At 39.0% G+C, this 20,055-nt stretch overlaps 1 protein-coding gene across 11 annotated transcripts in view; it reads left to right on the top strand.

Annotated features, from left to right (window-relative positions):
- The window catches only part of TAOK3 (TAO kinase 3), a 233,109-nt gene that overhangs the window by 135,697 nt on the left and 77,357 nt on the right, over nucleotides 1-20,055 (top strand). For 8 of the 11 annotated variants that reach the window (XM_015152930.3, XM_077955348.1, XM_077955352.1 and 5 more), the window contains 4 exons: nucleotides 1,981-2,026; nucleotides 3,100-3,196; nucleotides 5,582-5,695; nucleotides 7,465-7,556. In XM_015152930.3, the coding sequence (XP_015008416.1) occupies nucleotides 1,981-2,026; nucleotides 3,100-3,196; nucleotides 5,582-5,695; nucleotides 7,465-7,556 (349 nt within the window). Of the gene's footprint in view, nucleotides 1-1,980; nucleotides 2,027-3,099; nucleotides 3,197-4,571; nucleotides 5,465-5,581; nucleotides 5,696-7,464; nucleotides 7,557-20,055 lie in introns of those variants that run through there. The other 3 variants (XM_077955353.1, XM_077955354.1, XM_077955355.1) reach the window with 2 other exon arrangements.

The following is a 20,055-nucleotide window of genomic DNA, read 5'->3' as shown; positions in this document are numbered from 1 at the left end:
TACATATGTTATATCTAATTTAATTGCATTCCATATAATATAGACATAGTACACTTATATTTATAATATTAATATGTTCATACTATGTATTGATATTGATATATTGATATTTATAATATATAACTACAAAAGTATAATAGTTTCTAAATTTTAAACTTCTAGACTTCTCATATTCTAAATTATCTCAGTAATGCAAGGTACATAATATATATAAATATATTTTCACATTAATTTTTTAAATGAAAGGAACCAATATGTTGATATTGGTTTTGTCTAGTTTATTATAGGAAATTTATATTTCATAATAAGCATGTACTATTCTTTTAAATAACCAAGTAATAATTTGTAGGAGTGTGAATGCTTGCATGTGTGTGTGGAGATTGGTTGCTGAGCCATGATAGTTTTGACCTTGACTACAAATCAGTAGTCTTGGACACCTAAAAATCTAGGATAAGAGTAAAGAAAGAGGCCAGGCGCGGTGGCTCGTGTCTGTAATCCCAACACTTTGGGAGGCCAAGGTGGGCAGACCACCTGAGGTCAGGAGTTTGAGACCAACCTGACCAACATGGAGAAGCCCTGTCTCTACTAAAAATACAAAATTAGCCAGGCATGGTGGTGCATGCCTGTAGTCCCAGCTACTCAGGAGGCTGAGGCAGGAGAAGTACTTGAACCCAGGAGGCAGAGGTTGCGGTGAGCCGAGATTGTGCCATTGCACTCCAACCTGGGCAACAGGAGTGAACTCAGTCTCAAAAAAAAAAAAGAGTAAAGAAAGAGGTTTCTCATTTTACTTTTAGAAAGCCTCCACAGATTGCAAACCCAACAACTATCAGTAACCTCCACCTCTTGAGTTCCAGCGATTCTCCGGCCTTAGCCTCCCAAGTAGCTGGGACTACAGGTGCAAGCCACCACACAAAGCTAATTTTTGGTATTTTTAGTAGAGATGGGATTTCACCATGTTGACTAGGCTAGTCTTGAACTCCCGACCTCAGGTGATCCGCCTGCCTCAGCCTCCCAAAGTGCTGGGATTACAGGCGTGAGCTGCTGCACCCAGCCTATCAATAGTATTATAGTATTATTCTGGAAATATTTTAAGATCTAAATGTAAATAACAGATATATCTCAGGGATTCAAGGTAATGTAATGATACATAGCAGCCTACATCTTCAGATTCAGTTCAAAATTATATCTGTTTCTTGTTTAAAACTTTTTAAAGTGTGAGAAAAAGGAATTTACTACTTACTGGTTTATTTTATGTAACTGGTATAACCCCAATATAGATTTTACTGGCTCATGTATTTGTTTGCCACTTTCTGAGTTACAAATTTATAGTACAACATAGTCACCTGAATCCTTTTTGAAATACAGTAGTGAAGGCGTTAATAAATAAATTGGCAATCTTGGCTTCACCATTTATAGTAAATATTTCTATATCTAGTCCCCCAATAATCTTTAGGCCAATTTCAAGCAAGAAATAATAAAAAGTGAGATGATGAAGATTATAAAAATCTGGCCGGGCGCGTTGGCTCAAGCCTGTAATCCCAGCACTTTGGGAGGCCGAGACAGGCGGATCACGAGGTCAGGAGATCGAGACCATCCTGGCTAACACGGTGAAACCCCGTCTCTACTAAAAATACAAGAAAATTAGCCGGGCGAGGTGGCGGGCGCCTGTACTCCCAGTTACTCGGGAGGCTGAGGCAGAGAATGGCGTGAACCCGGGGGGGGGGGCGGAGCTTGCAGTGAGGCGAGATCGCGCCACTGCACTCCAGCCTGGGGCACAGAGCAAGACTCTGTCTCAAAAAAAAAAAAAAAGAAAATTATAAAAATCAATTAGTGTCAGATGACAAAAATTCAGTCCAAGTTGAGGTAGATCAGAATATTTATTCACCTAGTATTCTTAGTTCCTTGGTTGGTTGGTTAGTTGGTTTCAGCGGTTTTTAAATTAACTTTCATTATTCTGAATATTATTTTAATCTCTTATAGTTGGTGATGGAATATTGCTTAGGCTCAGCCTCTGATTTATTAGAAGGTAAGAAAGAAGGAATTAAACTCTCCTTTCTGTTTTACTTTTATCAGAATATTATCTACCACCACACTAAAGTGTAGTTTGGGCAGACTAATTGAACGATGGCTTGGGCTTTAGGGTTGTGTGGATAAGCTATGCACACTTCATCTCTTCAATGCCACTGAAAGTGTCTGAGTGATGTTAGCAGTCTTTCTGCTGTTTTAGTTCATGGCCCATCCAGGGCAGGTACTACCAAAATGTTTGGCTAATGTGATACAGTATGTGTAGCCAAAAACATCATATTCATGGATATATGTGAAAGAGAGACAGTCTCACATTATATTGATATTACACCCTTTCAGAAATCTTTGCTGACCCAGTTCCTCTCTGCAGATGCTGCTATAACCAGAGGCTGTATTAAAAATTTACTTAAAAAAAAATATCTTGAGCTAGGCACAGAGGCTAACACCTGTAATACCAGCTACTTAGGAGTCTGAGCCAGGAGGATCACTTGAGCCCAGAAGTTCAAGGCTGCAGTGAGCTTTGATTGGAACCCTGCACTCCAGCCTGGGTAACAGAGTGAGACCCCTGTCTCAAAAAAAAAAAAAAAAAAAAAAATTAAATCACTGTTGATCTCTGAATAGAAATTGCTTATTAGCTGCTTTCACAAATAATGAAAACCTATAGTTTGAAGGGGTAATTAAAGATGGCTTTGAGGCAGGGGAGAATAATATAACCTAGAACACTCCAGACCTTTAAAATGTTGGAAGGGACTGGTTAATTTGGGCCTGGTTAATTGGAATCAGTGTGACTTGGCTTGCAACTGATAAGTAAATTAACAATACATCATTTAAGGAATATCAGGCTTTGTTTTATTTTTGTTTTGAAGGGTCATTTGTGTTGATGCACTTGGGTTTCCTGTTGTCTGATCACTTACTCTCTTCTATAGAAAATCTGTATCCTATATATTTAGGTGAATGTGTTCCCAAATTGTCATGTGAGAAAGTATGTAACTCAGTCTGGTATAGCTGTATAAAATAATAAAATGAGGAATGAAACTGATCATCTACTGACTTTTTTTTTTCCCCCTTCCTCAGTTCATAAAAAACCACTTCAGGAAGTGGAGATCGCTGCCATTACTCATGGAGCCTTGCATGGACTAGCCTACCTACATTCTCATGCATTGATTCATAGGTAAGATTAGACACCAGTTATGTTTCATTTCAGTTACAGGACTGTCTATTCCAGGAACCTTGAAAATTAGTGCATGCTCCAATTTAAGTTGCCTAAGCATTTATGGGAAGCAAATAGATTGCTGCTTCTGGATATGAAGGATAAAGTTGCCAGAATTTAGCTTCTATCTCTTATTCTCTCCTACGTATCCACAATTATATCATCTTTGTTCAGTAGGTAACTGTTCTCCAGGCTAAGTGTTGCAGGGAAATTTGAAAAGGGGCCCAGCAATCTTTAGATACTGTATCATGAAGAAAAGAAAAGAAAATTAACCTTCCCTGCATATATTTATCTCTTAGCAGAGTTATTGTCCCTTCCTATTACAAATAACAAGCTAGTCTTATATAAATATATGCTATTTTGTAACTTTAAAATATTTCATATTTCTGTATAGTTCATATGGATACTTAGGAAGATATTATCCTCACTGTATTTTGGCAGATGAAGAGACCAGGGCTCAGAAAGACTTAACTTGCCCAGAGTTTCACAGAATTTAAGTAATATATTAAGGATTGAAACTCAAGTTTCTTAACTCCTATTCTAGGGCTTTTCTCTGCCCTGTATTTTCTCTACCACAACACCATTCTCCTCCCTGCAACCTCCCTCCCTCCATTAACTTCTAGAGAAAGATGTTACCAATCTTTCCTCCTCTCAGTAATGAACTTTTAGTACAGTTACATTAGTGAATGAGGGGAGGAGTAGTGAAATATTAGGTAGGTATAAAGAATCTGAGATGCCTCACAAATGAAAGAAAACAACTGGCATTTACTAGGAAGAAGTGAAACTATTGGGTTATGGTTCCTCTTTTGCTTCTGTTTTAATCACCCCAGTGTAGCCATGACCACTTTACTGGTACCACAAAAGCAGAACTTCCTAAAGATAGGCAGACCGAAATCCTGCTGGGAATGAAGGACAAAGAGTGAACCTAATCATGTTAATAAATACTGATTAAATAAAATTATCATAATGTCTATGGATCTGACAACTTTTTGTAAATATATGTCTTTGGTACCAAGGTGTTAATACTACTGCCAACTTGCTTGTGATTTGTTTGCCTGCTCTTATTTAAAGCTACAGTTCAATTTTTTGTGCCATTACCTTAATCTGGACATTAACTTAATGTTTTAGTCTCTATTATACTTTATCTTCTTTAGTATGTAAAATAATTTGTTGAAGAGTCAAAATACTTATAAAGAATGTTTTTTAAAATTAAAAGTAAATACTATGTCTCAGATTTTTATTGTTTTGATTTAAAAGGCAGTTCAATCTCCTAATTAAAGATAAGTAAATACATGTTTCTGTTGTGAAGAAAAATAAATAATGCATTTTTTTTTAGTTCTGTCTGCCAATGCCTAATGTCACCATGAGGAAGGAAACTGAATTTTCAAGGGAAGTTTTTACAAAAGTTATTTTGAAGCATTTGAACCTTATCATTTTCAGCTTGACATAAATTTTCCTCATCTTCTCTGTTTTATCTTTTCACTGACCATCAACTTCCAATTCATGGTTTCTAGTGCTCGCTACACCTCATGCCTTTTTTTAAAAGAATAAGGAATCCATCCACACCTTCTCATTCTCAATTACCATACTGAAAAATGAATTTTTTCAATTAGAGTTTTCAAACTTTTTACTATATAATACCTCTATTAGCTTTAGTAGTAACCACATGCAATTCTTTGTAGTAATACAATAGACATGCAATTTCCTAACCCCTAATCCTTGTTTGTTTTGATCTTTCAGGGTCTTCCTTGTACTGTACAGTTATTTTTAAAATATCACCTTCTATATAACATGTACCTCAAATGCCTTAGAGTTGCAGTTATAATTAAAGGCAGAGAGAAAGGGTCACAGGCAAGAAAGAAAAGGTATGTGTGTAGTTGAGGTTTATTAGTAGGTGGTCAATACGGAATCACTGCAGGTTTGTTTAGGCTCCAAAAATGTCACATAATTTGGAAAAGCAGAAAAAGCAGTTACAATTGGCACCAATTTTCTCAGCACAGGGAATACTATTGATAACTGGATTTAGCCTTTAAGAATATGTTTTTATAAGTATAGCAGCTGAATAGGTTTCCTTGTTCGCCATGTCTGCCTTTTTTCTCATTGTATTCCCTCCCTCTGAAGAAAGCTCTACCGTTCAGTAATTACTGTGACCTACCTGCAAGTACCCCCAGGAATCTGGGCCCCTTATGACATACAGTAATTACTAAATCTCCCGGCCATCCGAGCAAGGTGTTTTTTTGTTTTTTGTTTTTTAATAAACTTTTTGTCTTATTAATTGCATGCTCTGACCTATTCCATAATCAAAATTGAAAAGTAATTTTCTAACCCTTTTATTTTTTCCTATAGGGATATTAAAGCAGGAAATATTCTTCTAACAGAGCCAGGTCAGGTAAAACTAGCTGATTTTGGATCTGCCTCAATGGCTTCTCCTGCCAACTCCTTCGTGGGCACACCTTACTGGTATGTAGAATTAGGCTGTATGACACAGTTTTAAAATCTGCTTACATGAACTCATGGTACTGGTTTGGCTCGATTTTGTGACAGTGTCTTACCAATGTGCCTCAAAAGGAGATTTCATTTGAGAAGGATAGAAAACCCACTGGCATAAAAAGAAACACTCTGGCTTAGTATAAAATTTACAGTGACTTTAAATTGTGTCATTAAGGTTGGTGTCACTGTGTGTAAACTGAGCAGGATTATCAATTCGCTGACCAAGTTCAGGTTTTCGATTTCATTTGCAGTTTCTTTTGAACTTTTCTCTTGAGGCAAAAGCCTCCAGGTAAGGACAGGGCAGCTTCTTTCACCTTCCCTGACTAGTCAACAAGCAGAGATGGTACCTTTCATGAAAGAAATCCAAGTTCTTGTCTTTGTTGAGTTCTCTGATAGGTTACCTAGCTTGTCAGTCTGGCTCAAGAGTTTTTCACCCTATTCTTTTCCAGATTCTTTTCCTTCCTTTCCTAGACACGTTGGAATTTCATTATGCCTTACAGAATGACTTAGACCTCTGCAAAATTACTTGCCTACTAAAAATAATCAGCCAGTCTTTGAATTTTTTTTTTATCACCAAATAACATTTACCAAGCAACTGCTTACACATCATAATAGAGTACAGTTCTGTTCAAAGCATATTAAATGGATAGGGCCCCTGCCCTCCTAATGAAGATGCATTATGGACAAACAAGTAAAGTAACCATTACCACAACCTGGGGTTTTTGTAGGTTTTAGTATCTTTGGAACAGCTGATTATTTGCTTTATATGACTCCATAAAGTATTTTTCATGTTGTTTAATTATTTTAAAAGAATATGGCCAGGCATGGTGGCACATGCCTGTAGTCCCAGCTACTCGGGAGGCTGAGGCATGAGAATCACTTGAACCTAGGAGGCAGAGGCTGCAGTAAGCCAAGATGGCGCCACTGCACCCCAGCCTGGGCTACAAAGTGAGACTCTCAACAACAACAACAAAAAAGAGGCCAGGCGTGGTGGCTCACGCCTGTAATCCCAGCACTTTGGGAGGGCGAGGCGGGTGGATCACGAGGTCAGGAGATCGAGACCATCCTGGCTAACATGGTGAAACCCTGTCTCTACTAAAAATACAAAAAATTATCCAGGCATGGTGGCAGGCACCTGTAGTCCCAGCTACTCATAGTCCCAGCTACTTCGGAGGCTGAGGCAGGAGAATGGCCTGAACCCAGGAGTCGGAGCTTGCAGTGAGCTAAGATCGCACCACTGCACTCCAGCCTGGGCGACAGAGCCAGACTCCGTCTCCAAAAAAAAAAAAAAATTTCCTGCTTTATTTAATTACTTTAAACAATATGAAAAATACTTTATGGAACTATATAAAGCAATATAATCAGATTTTGCAAAGTAATTATTTAAGTATTTTATGTATATTCATACTTTACAAATATCTGTAAAGTTGCTATGAGAATTATCTCCATTTTACGGAAGAGGAAACTGATGTACAGATAGGTTAAGTAACTTGCCTGAGATCAAACTGATAGTAAGGGGTGGAGCCAGTCTTTATTGAAAATAATGTATTGTGTCATGTAAATCACCAAGCAGATTATATTTTGAATAATGGTTTTCAAAATTATTTGTGTAAGGAAATAATCTCTCTAGCAGATACAATTTCAGAATACCCTTAAGAACAGCTGTTTCATCGAATCACTTTACTGGAGAAATTTTATTTTTAATCTACAACTTGAGTTTTGTACCTTACGTTTGGTAGGATGGCTCCAGAGGTGATCTTAGCTATGGATGAAGGACAGTATGATGGGAAAGTTGATATTTGGTCACTTGGCATCACTTGTATTGAATTGGGTGAGTAAAGAGTTATTTGTTTTCATTGTATTTTTAAAAATTCTATTTTGCAGATTAATTTTCATTGTATTTTTAAGAATCATTATAATTAGGAGTTATTCATCTGGCTATTACTTAATGAGTTACTGGTATATGTGTGCTAGGCAATGAATTTATTATATTTTTATACTCTATAACACTGAAAATTGCTTTCTCTCTGCTACATTTTCATGTTATTAATTTTTTTTTTCTTTTTTTTTTGAGACAGAGTCTTGCTCTGTTACCCAGACTGGAGTGCAGTGGCGCAATCTCGGCTCATTGCAACCTCTACCTCCCAAGTTCAAGCAATTCTCCTGCTTTAGCCTCCTGGGTGCAGGATTATAGGGATTATAGGCACCTGCCACCAAGCCTGGCCAATTTTTGTATTTTTTTAGTAGAGACAGGGTTTTGCTGTGTTGGCTAGACTGGTCTCAAACTCCTGACCTCAAATGATCTGCCTACCTCGACCTCCCAAAGCACTGGGATTACAGATTTGAGACACCACGCCCAGCCTCATGTTATTAATTTAATTGAAGGAGTTGAAGCAGATATGGCAGTTAACAAATGAAATACAAAATAGTACACAGTAATATATGAAAAATACCCATTCTCCATACTATGAGTGATAATATATGTCCTACCTTTATGGGAGTTTCCATTACCTGAATTTATACTCCAACTTGTATTAGAGAAATCTGAAAAAGTAATAGAAAGCTTATCAGGGATCTGACTCTAAAACTGTATTTGACCCATGTAGAGCACAACTGTGAAGAAAACCTTGTGTTAGAAGATAAACCTCAGCCATGAAGTTATTCCCCAAATATTGTTGCAGTTATCTAAAATTGTCTAAAGTGCCACAGAATCTCTCCTTTGGTTGTATATTTTGAACTTTAATATATCTTAAACTTACTTCTATCCAGTGGTATACTGGTAAATTTAACAAATGAATCTCTTGTGGAGAGGGGAAAAGGCCTTGATTTGTAGCTTTGCAAATTTCCATGGTGTAGATACTGTTACTATAGCCAATGCTATCCACTAAATGTGAAACTGGGGAAAGATGTGCACAATGGGCCTCCCAAAGACAGTATGAGCTAGCTACAGCATAATACTGCCTTTATCTACATATTTTTGTAAATTTTAAATCAAAAATGTTAAAACTTTTTTAAAAATCAGTTTTTTGTTTTTTTTTTTTTTTGAGACGGAGTCTCGCTCTGTCACCCAGGCTGGAGTGCAGTGGCCGGATCTCAGCTCACTGCAAGCTCCGCCTCCCGGGTTCACGCCATTCTCCTGCCTCAGCCTCCCGAGTAGCTGGGACTACAGGCGCCTGCCACCTCGCCCGGCTAAGTTTTTTTGTATTTTTAGTAGAGACGGGGTTTCACTGTGTTAGCCAGGATGGTCTCGATCTCCTGACCTCGTGATCCGCCCGTCTCGGCCTCCCAAAGTGCTGGGATTACAGGCTTGAGCCACCGCGCCCGGCCTAAAAATCAGTTTTTAAAAATTTTTTTTTTTTTTTTTTTTTTTTTTTTTTTGAGACGGAGTCTCGCTGTGTCTCCCAGGCTGGAGTGCAGTGGCGTGATCTCGGCTCACTGCAAGCTCCGCCTCCCGGGTTCACGGCATTCTCCCGCCTCAGCCTCCCAAGTAGCTGAGACTACAGGCGCCCGCCACCACGCCCGGCTAGTTTTTTGTATTTTTTTTTTTTAGTAGAGACGGGGTTTCACCATGTTAGCCAGGATAGTCTCGATCTCCTGACCTCGTGATCCACCCGCCTCGGCCTCCCAAAGTGCTGGGATTACAGGCTTGAGCCACTGCGCCCGGCCTTCTTTTTTTTTTTGAGACACAGTCTTGCTCTGTCACCCAGGCTGGATTGCAGTGGCACAATCTTGGCTCTGTCTCCTGGGTTGAAGCAATTCTTCTGCCTTTGCCTCCCAAGTAGCTGGGATTACAGACGTGCACCACCACACCTGGCTAATTTTGTATTTTTAGTAGAGATGGGGTTTTGCCATGTTGGCCAGGCTGGTCTCGAACTCCTGACTTCAGATGATCCACCTGCCTCGGCCTCCCAAAGTGCTGGGATTACAGGCATGAGCCATTGTGCCTGGCCTAAAAAAATTATTCATCTAATTTTTTAAGATATTAATTTCATGTAATTCTATTCAGGTTTCCAAACTGATCCTATAAGAATTTCTGAGTTCTAGTTTGATTCACAGACTACGGTTTTCTCTCTTCCTAAAATGTTAGGCCAACTTGGGATACTTTATATTACATTGCCAATGTTTCATTGACCCCTTCCAACAAAAACGACATATGATAAAAATGCACAATTTGTCTGGATTTTTTTTTACTTTAAAGAAGTATTAATTTACAAAAACAAACAAACAAACAGAATTCCTGGAGGAAAATTTGAATATTTACTTATTTTTTTCAATTAGGTAGCAGAATCACAAGGTTTGTGAATCAAAAAACATAAAAAGACATACAGTGAAAGGTATTCTTCCACCCCTGCCCTGTCTACACAGTTCCTACCCCACCCCTGCCAACACACGCAGGGAACCACTTTATTAACTTGTGCATCCTTCCAGATCTTCTTAGTCAATATACAAGCAAACATGAACATACACTTCCTATATTCCTTTTCACACCCAAGATAACGTATATATGTGGTTCTGTACTTTGGTTTTTCACTTAATAATATCTTGGAGATCTGTTTTATATGACTAACTTAGACATGTTTTTCATCATTTTAATAGCATCATATTATTCCATTACATGGATATACCATAGTTTATTTAACTCGTCTTGTATTGATGGATATTGAGGTGATTAATTTCTTTTTTAGGTTATAATATGGTGCTACTCTTTATTTCACTCCAAAGGAAATTGATCAAAGTTATTCATATTGATTTTGGGGGCCACTCAGCAGAAATATTTGCATGTTTTAAAAAGGGCTTATAACGAAATGCCAGCAATACTATGTAAAACTTAACAAGGTAGGCCGGGCGCGGGGTTCACGCCTGTAATCCCAGCACTTTGGGAGGCTGAGGAGGGCAGATCACGAGGTCAGAAGATGGAGACCATCCTGGCTAACACGGTGAAACCCTGTCTCTACTGAAAATACAAAACGAATTAGCCGGGCATGGTGGCGGGCGACTGTAGTCCCAGCTACTCGGCAGGCTGAGGCAGGAGAATGGCATGGCGTGAACCCGAGACGCGGAGCTTGAGGTGAGCCGAGATCGCGCCACTGCCCTCCAGCCTGGGCGACAGAGCGAGACTCAGTCTTAGATAGATAGATAGACAGATAGATAGATAGATAGATAGATAGATAGATAGATAGATAGATAGATAGATAGATAGATAATAAAAAAGAACTTCACAAGGTAATCCCAGAAGTCATAGGACCAAAATTAGCTAAAACAACTTTGAAGAAATAGAATTTGGACAGAAGAATCACTGCCCCAAAACCCATACCATAATAATTAAATCCATATGGTATTGGTGCGGGGAAAGACTAGTATCCAATAGAACAGACTGGGAAACTCTAGTATGAGTCAGATTTTGGTATAAGACAGAAAAGCCATTACAGATCAACGGGGAAAGGATGGCTCATTTGATAAATAATACTGAGAAATTTGTTAATTATATGATAAAACTAAAACTGGATTCCTAGCTATGTCATACACAAAAATAAATTTTAGATTGGTTAAATGCCCAAAAGTAAAACTTTAAAACATTTAGAAGAAGCCCCCCAATGCCTTAGTTACCTCATCTGTAAAATAGAAATAATGATAGTACCCACTTTGTGGGGTTGTTATGAAGATTAATTAATATCTATAATATGCTTAGAACATGGCCTGGCATATAGTGTTGTTATTATTATTATTTTTTTTTTTTTTGAGGCAGAGTCTCACTCTGTCTCCCAGGCTAGAGTGCTAGAGTGCAGTGGCGTGATCTTGGCTCACGGCAACCTCTGCCTTCCAGGTTCAAGTGATTCTCCTGCCTCAGCCTCCCTAGTAGCTGGGACTACAGGTGCATGCCACCACGCCCGGCTAATTTTCGGTATTTTTAGTAGAGATGGGGTTTCATCGTGTTAGCCAGGGTGGTCTTGATTCCTGACCTCGTGATTCACCCACCTCAGCCTCCCAAAGTGCTGGGATTACAGGCGTGAGCCACCACTCCCGGCCCAGTGTTATTATTATTACTCTAAAATACCTTTACAAGTATAATGAAGAACTTTTCTAATCAGTGTTTTTTAAAACATAATGATAAATATGATAACTTTTCCTACTTTAAAATATAAAACCATATAAAGCACAAACATTAAAAGATAAACCATGGACTAGGAGAAGGTAGTTGAAATACATTTAACCAACAAAGTGTTGGTCCAAAATTTACAAAGAACTCCTACAATTTCTTTCTGAAAAAGAAAAAGCTGGCCAGATGCGCTGGCTCATGCTTATAATTTCAGCACTTTGGGAGGCCAAGGTGGGCAGATCACCTGAGGTCAAGAGTTTGAGACCAGCGTGGCCAACATGGTGAAATCCTGTCTCTACTAAAAATACAAAATTAGCTGTGTGTAGTGGTGCACACCTATAATCCCAGCTACTAGAGAGGCTGAGGCAGGAGAATCACTTGAACCTGGGAGGCGGAGGTTGCAGTGAGCCTAGATCGCGCCACTGCACTCCAGCCTGAGTGACAAGAGCGAAACTCTGTCTCAAAAAAAAAAAAGGAAAAAAAAGAAAAAGCCAAAAAACCAGTAGAGAAATGGGTAAGGAATATCACTAAGTGAAGCTAAGGTAGGAGAATCACCTGAACCCAGGAAGTCAAGGCTGCGGTGAGCCATGATCACACCACTGCACTGTAGCCTGGGTGATGGGAGTAAGACCCTATCTCAAATAAAAATAAAAAGGAATATGATTAAGTGATTCATTGAAGAGGAAACCTAAATGGACAACAAACATCAGAAGACACTAAGCCTCATTAGTAATTAGAGAAATGCAATTTGAAACAATTTCACATTGATGAGATTGGCAAGAGTTTCAAGTCTTCAAATACTAAATTTGGAGAAACTGCTAAGGAAGCAAGAACTCCATATGCATACACACTGGAAAGTGCATACAAGGGTGCAAATGTTTTTATAGTAGCCAGAAAAGGTAGAACTAGCCTAAATTCTTATCCAAAAGAGAATGTATAAATAAATTATGGAATACTGTATCATAGTTAAGAATGAACTGGATCTACATGTATCATCATGGATAAATCTCAAAACCATAACATTGAATATTTAGTGAACAAATAAAATTGCAAAAGTAAAGGTACGGTATGATGCCAGTTATGAAAATTTTATAAGTTCTTATATATACTGTTAGAACTATATATATCCTGGCCAGGCGCAGTGGCTCACGCTTGTAATCCCAGCACTTTGGGAGGCCAAGGCAGATGGATCACTGGAGGTCAGGAGTTTGAGACCAGCCTGACCAACATAGCAAAACCCCATCTCTACTAAAACTACAAAAATTAACTGGGCATGGTGGTGCATGCTTTAATCCCAGCTCCTTGGGAAGCTGAGATAGGAGAATTGCTTGAACCCAGAAGGTAGAGGTTGCAGTGAGCTGAGACCGTACCATTGCACTCCAGCTGGGCGACAAGAGCAAAACTCCATCTCAAAAAAAAAAAAAAAAAAGGTATATATACTAATAAAACATAAGAATACAGTTGTAAAGATATAATTCTAGAACAGTAAACTCTCTGGAGAAAGGAAGGCAAATAGAGCTATATCTACTTTCTTATTTTTTTAGAAGAAAAAGGCCCCGAAACAAATATGACAAGATTATAGTAAATCTAAGTGATAGGTGTCTGTTACAATATTCTGCAAAATTTTACATATTTGAAATATTGAATCATTGAACTTTTCAAGAATTAGAAATAAATAGATACTCCTTTGGGGGAACAAAACTACTCTGTGCATAGCATAGAGTTAGCAGTATGGAGTAAGTTTTAGAATTAGACACCCTGGATGTGAATCTTGGCTTTACCAGCACTTAGCTGGCAGGACCACCATGTGTGGCTGTAACATAATGCCATCAGGCATTCACATAGTCTAGGATGCAAATGACCCCTTCTGGAGCTGTGTAGCATGTTGATTCTGGCTGTGTGATTCAGATCATTTTGTTAACTTCCCTAATCCTCAGTTTCTCATCTAAGTAAAAATAACAATGAATATATCCTAGATATTTACAGGCTTCAATAAGATAACTTAGGTAAAGTATTTAACATAGTGCCTGGCATATAGCAAGTGCTCAGTAACAGCTACTTCTATTCATATATAGGATCATTTTTGGTTTTTGTAATTTATATTTTAGGCCATATAAAATCATGCTACTTTTAGAGGTCACAGTACCTCTAAAGGGTCATAACTGAGGAGTTCCTACGATGGTCTCAGTGTTATAAGTAAAATATAAAATAAGTAATATTTTATAAAAATAAACCAAAATTTTACTTACAACACTGAGACCATCGTAGCAACACCTCAGTTATGACCCTTTAAAAGAATGTGCCGCCTGCATTGAACTTTACAGTTAGTGCCTACCCATGGTTTTAACTAGATTTTTCTTACCAAAATCTTTCTGAAATTTGACATGGATTCTTCCCTTTCCAATCTTCTTCAATGGAACAAGCTACATATACCCTTTTATGATGATTGAAGATCATCATCACATCAGGTTTTGTACCATATAGGTGTAAATGACTAAAATGTCAACAGCAATTGACATTGGACACAGGTACAGACCCCAAGAGATACCTTAGTACTTCCTCTCTTAAGACAGCCCCTTATATGTGCTTTCTGATTTTACCTTCTTATAAAAATGAATTGAAATATGTATAACTACATGTTCTCTATATCAGCCTAAATTTGATTGCATTTTATGAAATGATTTACTGAATTAAAGGACAAAGTAGCCTTCTCCCAAATTGTCTAATCCTCTATGACAGCTATTTCTGCAAATTGATCAAAGTGATAGTATCAAATTGTGCTAAAGAGCATAGACTCTGCAGTCAGATAAACTTCAGTTCTTATTTTGCCATTTTGTAGTTGTCCGACTTAGGTCAAATTATCTCAAGTCTGTAATTTTTTTTTTTTTTCTTTTTTTTTTTAGATGGAGTCTTGCTCTGTCACCAGGCTGGAGTGCAGTGGCATGATCTTGGCTCACTGCAACCTCTGGTTCCTGGGTTCAAGCAATTCTTCTGCCTCAGCCTCCCAAATAGCTGGTACTACAGGTGCCTGCCATCACACCCAGCTAATTTTTTTTTTTTTTTTTTTTTTGAGATGGAGTCTCGCTCTGTCGCCCAGGCTGGAATGCAGTGGCGTGATCTCAGCTCACTGCAAGCTCTGTCTCCTGGGTTCATGCCATTCTCCTGCCTTAGCCTCCCGAGTAGCTGGGACTACAGGCAACTGCCACCATGCCCAGCTAATTTTTTGTATTTTTAGTAGAGATGGGGTTTCACCATGTTAGTGAGGATGGTCGCGATCTCCTGACCTCGTGATCCATCTGCCTCAGCCTCCCAAAGTGCTGGGATTACAGGCGTGAGCCACCATGCCTGGCCTAATTTTTGTATTTTTAGTAGAGACGGAGTTTCACCTTATTGGCCAGGCTGGTCTTGAACTCCTGATCTCAAATGATCCACCCACCTCGGCCTCCCAAAGTGGTGGGATTATAGGCATGAGCCATCGTGCCCAGCCCATTTTAACATCTCTTTAACACTAGGAGGCAACATGGTAAAATGCATTGAAAGTTGAAATTGCCGAGAGAGTAAATGATGTTAAATGTTCTTACAACAAAAAAAAAAATAGTAACTATATGAGGCGATGGACAGATAAATTGTGATTAATCAATGTATATGAACATCAAAACATCACATTGTGCACCTTAAATATATACAACTTTGTCAAAAACAAGGAAATACTTTTTTTAAAGTAGGAGGTATTTTATAGGCAACAGCTTCTTATAGTTGGCAGCATTTTTTTCTGTTATACATATTATGAAATAGTGGTGAATATTAAATAGTAGTACACCTTACAGTCAGTGACACCTCGAACTCAAAGAAATGTGATAGTAGATGCTTAGTAAATATTCACAAAATAAAATTATTACCAAGAACATTTAATTTATCTGCAATTTCTTAAAAATTATTATATCTGTAATGTTATAAGTCATACAAATACCTCTTTGACAGCTTTACCATACGTTTTCATCTCCCTAGCATTAATTTTGCTAATGGACATGTAAAAGAAGGGTTTTTTTTTTTTAACATGCAAGATGAAGGTTAAACTGTTTGAGATATTTCGTAAGCAATGATTTTGCTATTTTCTTTATATTTGGGGCATAATGAAATTCTAAACGTTAATACAAATAGTATATTTTTAAGTTGTACTTTTTTTTTTTTTCTGAGACGGAGTCTCCCACTTGTCACCCAGGCTAGAGTGCAATGGCGCCATCTAAGCTCACTGCAACCTCCACCTCCCAGACTCAAGTGATTCTCCTGCCTCAGCCTCCCAAGTAGCTGGGATTACAGGCACCCACCACCATGCCCAGCTAATTTTTATATTTTTAGTAGAGACAGAATTTCACCATGTTGCCCAGGCTGGTCTCAACCTTCTGACCTTAGGTGATCCACCCACCTCAGCCTCCCAAAGTGATGGGATTACAGGCATGAGCCACCTCGCCCGGCCCAAGCTGTACTTTTAATATCGAAATTACATGGAAAGTTGTGGATAGTCCTGTCCCCTTTTGTTCTGGTATCTATCTCTTACATAGTAGCCCATTATCCCCTTTTGTTATGGTGTCTATCTCTTCTACAATAGTATATATTTTTTTAAAAACACCCTAATCTAGAAGTTGAATTGCTGGGATGGCATCAAAAAGCAGGATGATGATAATGTTACTGGCACTGTCCCTCTTTCCTAAAGATCAAACTCTACAGCTCCTAAGTGGTTAATCCTGTTTAAGAAATTATCTTTGGGTAAAGGATTATAAATCATGCTGCTATGAAGACACATGCACATGTATGTTTATTGTGGTACTATTCACAATAGCGAAGACTTGGAACCAACCCAAATGTCCACCAATGATAGACTGGATTAAGAAAGTGTTACACATATACACCATGGAATACTATGCAGCCATAAAAAAAGGATGAGTTCATGTCCTTTGTAGGGACATGGATGAAGCTGGAAACCATCATTCTGAGCAACCTGTCTCAAGGACAGAAAACCAAACACCACATGTTCTCACTCATAGGTGGGAATTGAACAATGAGAACAATTGGACACAGGGTGGGAACACCACACATCAGGGCCTGTCGTGGGGTGCAGGGAGCAGGGAGGGATAACATTAGGAGATATACGTAATGTAAATGATGAGTTAATGGGTGCAGCATACCAATATGGCACATGTATACATATGTAACAAACTTGCACATTGTGCACATGTACCCTAGAACTTAAAGTATAATAAAAAAAAAAGAAAGAAAGAAAGAAAAAGAAAGAAAGAGAAAGAAAGAAAGAGAGAGAGAGAGAAAGAAAGAAAAGAAAGAGAAAGAAAGAAAGAAAGAAAAGAAAGAAAGAAAGAAAGAAAGAAAGAAAGAAAGAAAGAAAGAAAGAAAGAAAGAAAGAAAGAAAGAAAGAAAGGAAGAGAGAAAGAAAGAAAAGAAAAGAAAGAAAGAGAGAGAGATTATCTTTGGGTAAATTGATCTCCTGTAGTTAAAACTCTTGGAGGCTGAAGTTGTCCAGTCACCAGATAGTTTATTTTTCAGGATTATATTCAGGAGAAGTTAATCTTGGTTCTCTTCTGTTTAAAGTACAGGCATTTAATTCACCAGCAAAGGTCATGGTAGAAAGTGGCAAATAGTCTGTCGGCACTGTCAGGGAATGAATTGTGTCCAGAAATAAGTTCTCCAGGAAAAAACAAAACACAAATATAAATGTTATCGGTTCTCTGCCTGGAATTTTCTTCTTATACATTAGCCCCTTATAGTTTATCTGCTAATAAATGAATATTGCGATCGCTGTTGGGGAGAAGGGGTTATATTTAGTCTTCTAAAGCTTTTTCATTTTGAAATACTAGTGCTATCTACCTTAAATGTACAGAGTTATTGAAGAGGTACCATGGCCTAGTAAAAAGAACACAGGCCTTGGAGTCTGATAGGATTGTGTCGAAATTTCAGTGTAAACACTATGTGATTTGGTTTCGTTATTTAGCCTAGCTGAACCTCAGTTTCTTCCGTTGGGAAATTGGAAAAATCATACCTATCTTGCCAAGCTACTATTTTGAGAACTATGAATAACATATATAACATGCCTAAGGCAGTGAGTGCCTGGCATACAGTAGGAATTCGGTAAATGGTAGCGATTATTTTGTTATCATTAGTTATTATGGTTGTCAACCATATTTGTTCATAAGAAACCTTATGGGCTGGGCGCGGCAGCTCATGCCTGTAATTCCAGGACTACAGGAGGCCAAAGTGGGCAGATCGCTTGAGGTCAGGAGTTCTAGAGCAGACTGGCCAACATGGCAAAACCCTGTCTCTATTAAAAATGCAAAAATTAGTCAGGTGTGGTGGCACACACCTGTAGTCCCAGCTACTTGGGGGGCTGAGGCATGGGAATTGCTTGAACCCAGGAGACGGAGGTTGCAGTGAGCCAAGATTGTACCACTGCACTCCAGCCTGGGAGACAAAGCGAGACTCTGTCTCAAAGAAGAAAAAAAAGGCCATAGTGGCTTACGCCTGTAATCTCAGCACTTTAGGAGGCCGAGGTGGGCAAATCACGAGGTCAGGAGATCGAGACCATCCTGGCTAACACGGTGAAACCCCGTCTCTACTAAAAATACAGAAAACTAGCCGGGTGTGGTGGCAGGCACCTGTAGTCCCAGCTACTCAGGAGGCTGAGGCAGGAGAATGGCGTGAACCCGGGAGGCAGAGCTTGCAGTGAGCCGAGATGCCACTGCACTTCAGCCTGGGCGACAGAGCAAGACTCTGTCTCAAAAAAAAAGAAAGAAAAAGAAAAGAACCCTTATGCTTTTTCAGGTAGTGTTTGTCTAAAGATAGGCGTACTCTTTGATTTTCCTTAGTAAAATTAAGCCCAATAGACACTCTGATTTATTTTATTTTGTTTTTTAAATTTTTTTATTTCAATAGCTTTTGTAGTACAGGTGTTTTTTGGTTACATGGATGAATTATATAGTGGTGAATTCTGATATTTTAGTGTACTTGTCACCTGAGTATTGTACATTGTACCCAAAATGTAGTCTTTTATCCCACACCCGCTCCTACCCTTCCTCTTCTGAGTCTCCAAAGTCTATTACTCTGTATGCCTTTGCGTATTCATAGCTTAGCACCCACTTATAAGTGAGAACATAAATTATGTTTGGTTTTCCAATCCTGAGTTACTTCTCTTAGAATAATTGCCTCCAGCTCCATTCAAGTTACTGCGAAAGGCATTATTTCATTACTTTTTCTGTCTGAGTAGTACTCCATGGTGCATATATACCACATTTCCTTCCTTCCTTCCTTCCTTCCTTCCTTCCTTTAGTTCGTTCTGTTTGTTCCCCCCCCCACCCCACCCCCGCCGAGAGGGAGTCTCGCTCTGTCACCAGGCTAGAAGTACAGTGGCGTGATCTCAGCTCACTGCAACCGCCGCCTCCCGGGTTCAAGCAATTCTCCTGCCTCAGCCTCCCGAGTAGCTGGGACTACAGGCACGTGCCACCACACCCAGCTAATTTTTTTATTTTTAGTAGAGACGGGGTTTCACCCTGTTGGCAAGGATGATCTCGATCTCTTGACCTCATGATCCTCCTGTCTTGGCCTCTCAAAGTGCTGGGATTATAGGCGTGAGCCACCACGCCTGGCCACCACATTTTCTTTATTTACTCATTGGTCAGTGGACACTTAGGTTCATTCCATATCTTTCCGATTGTAAATTGGGCTGCAATAAACATACATGTAGGCACTCTAATTTAGTTTAATCTTTACCAAGCAGAGCGGTATCCAGAAACTTGATTGAACTGACCTTCCTGAACCTTGATCTTACGTAACAGATTGATCATGCACAAAAACTTGATCATTGTCTCTCAGTTAAAGGGAAACTACTGTTTTTTTCTTTTAATGTAGCTAGCTTAGCATTTTTATGCTTCTACCTTTTTCCTTTCATTTAAAATGTATGTATTCCACTGGGCGCGTTGGCTCACGCCTGTAATCCCAGCACTTTAGGAGGCAGAGGCGGGCAGATCATGAGGTCAGGAGATCAAGACCATCCTGGCTAACATGGTGAAACCCAGTCTCTATTAAAAATACAAAAAAATTAGCCGGGCGTGGTGGCTTGTGCCTGTAGTCCCAGCTACTTGGGAGGCTGAGGCAGGAGAATGGCGTGAACCCGGGAGGCGGAGCTTGCAGTGAGCTGAGATCGCACCACTGCACTCCAGCCCGGGTG

The sequence above is a fragment of the Macaca mulatta genome, chromosome 11, assembly GCF_049350105.2.
Source record: "Macaca mulatta isolate MMU2019108-1 chromosome 11, T2T-MMU8v2.0, whole genome shotgun sequence".
In the NCBI taxonomy this organism is placed as follows: Eukaryota; Metazoa; Chordata; class Mammalia; order Primates; family Cercopithecidae; genus Macaca; species Macaca mulatta.
This window is presented reverse-complemented; position numbering and strand designations above follow the sequence as displayed.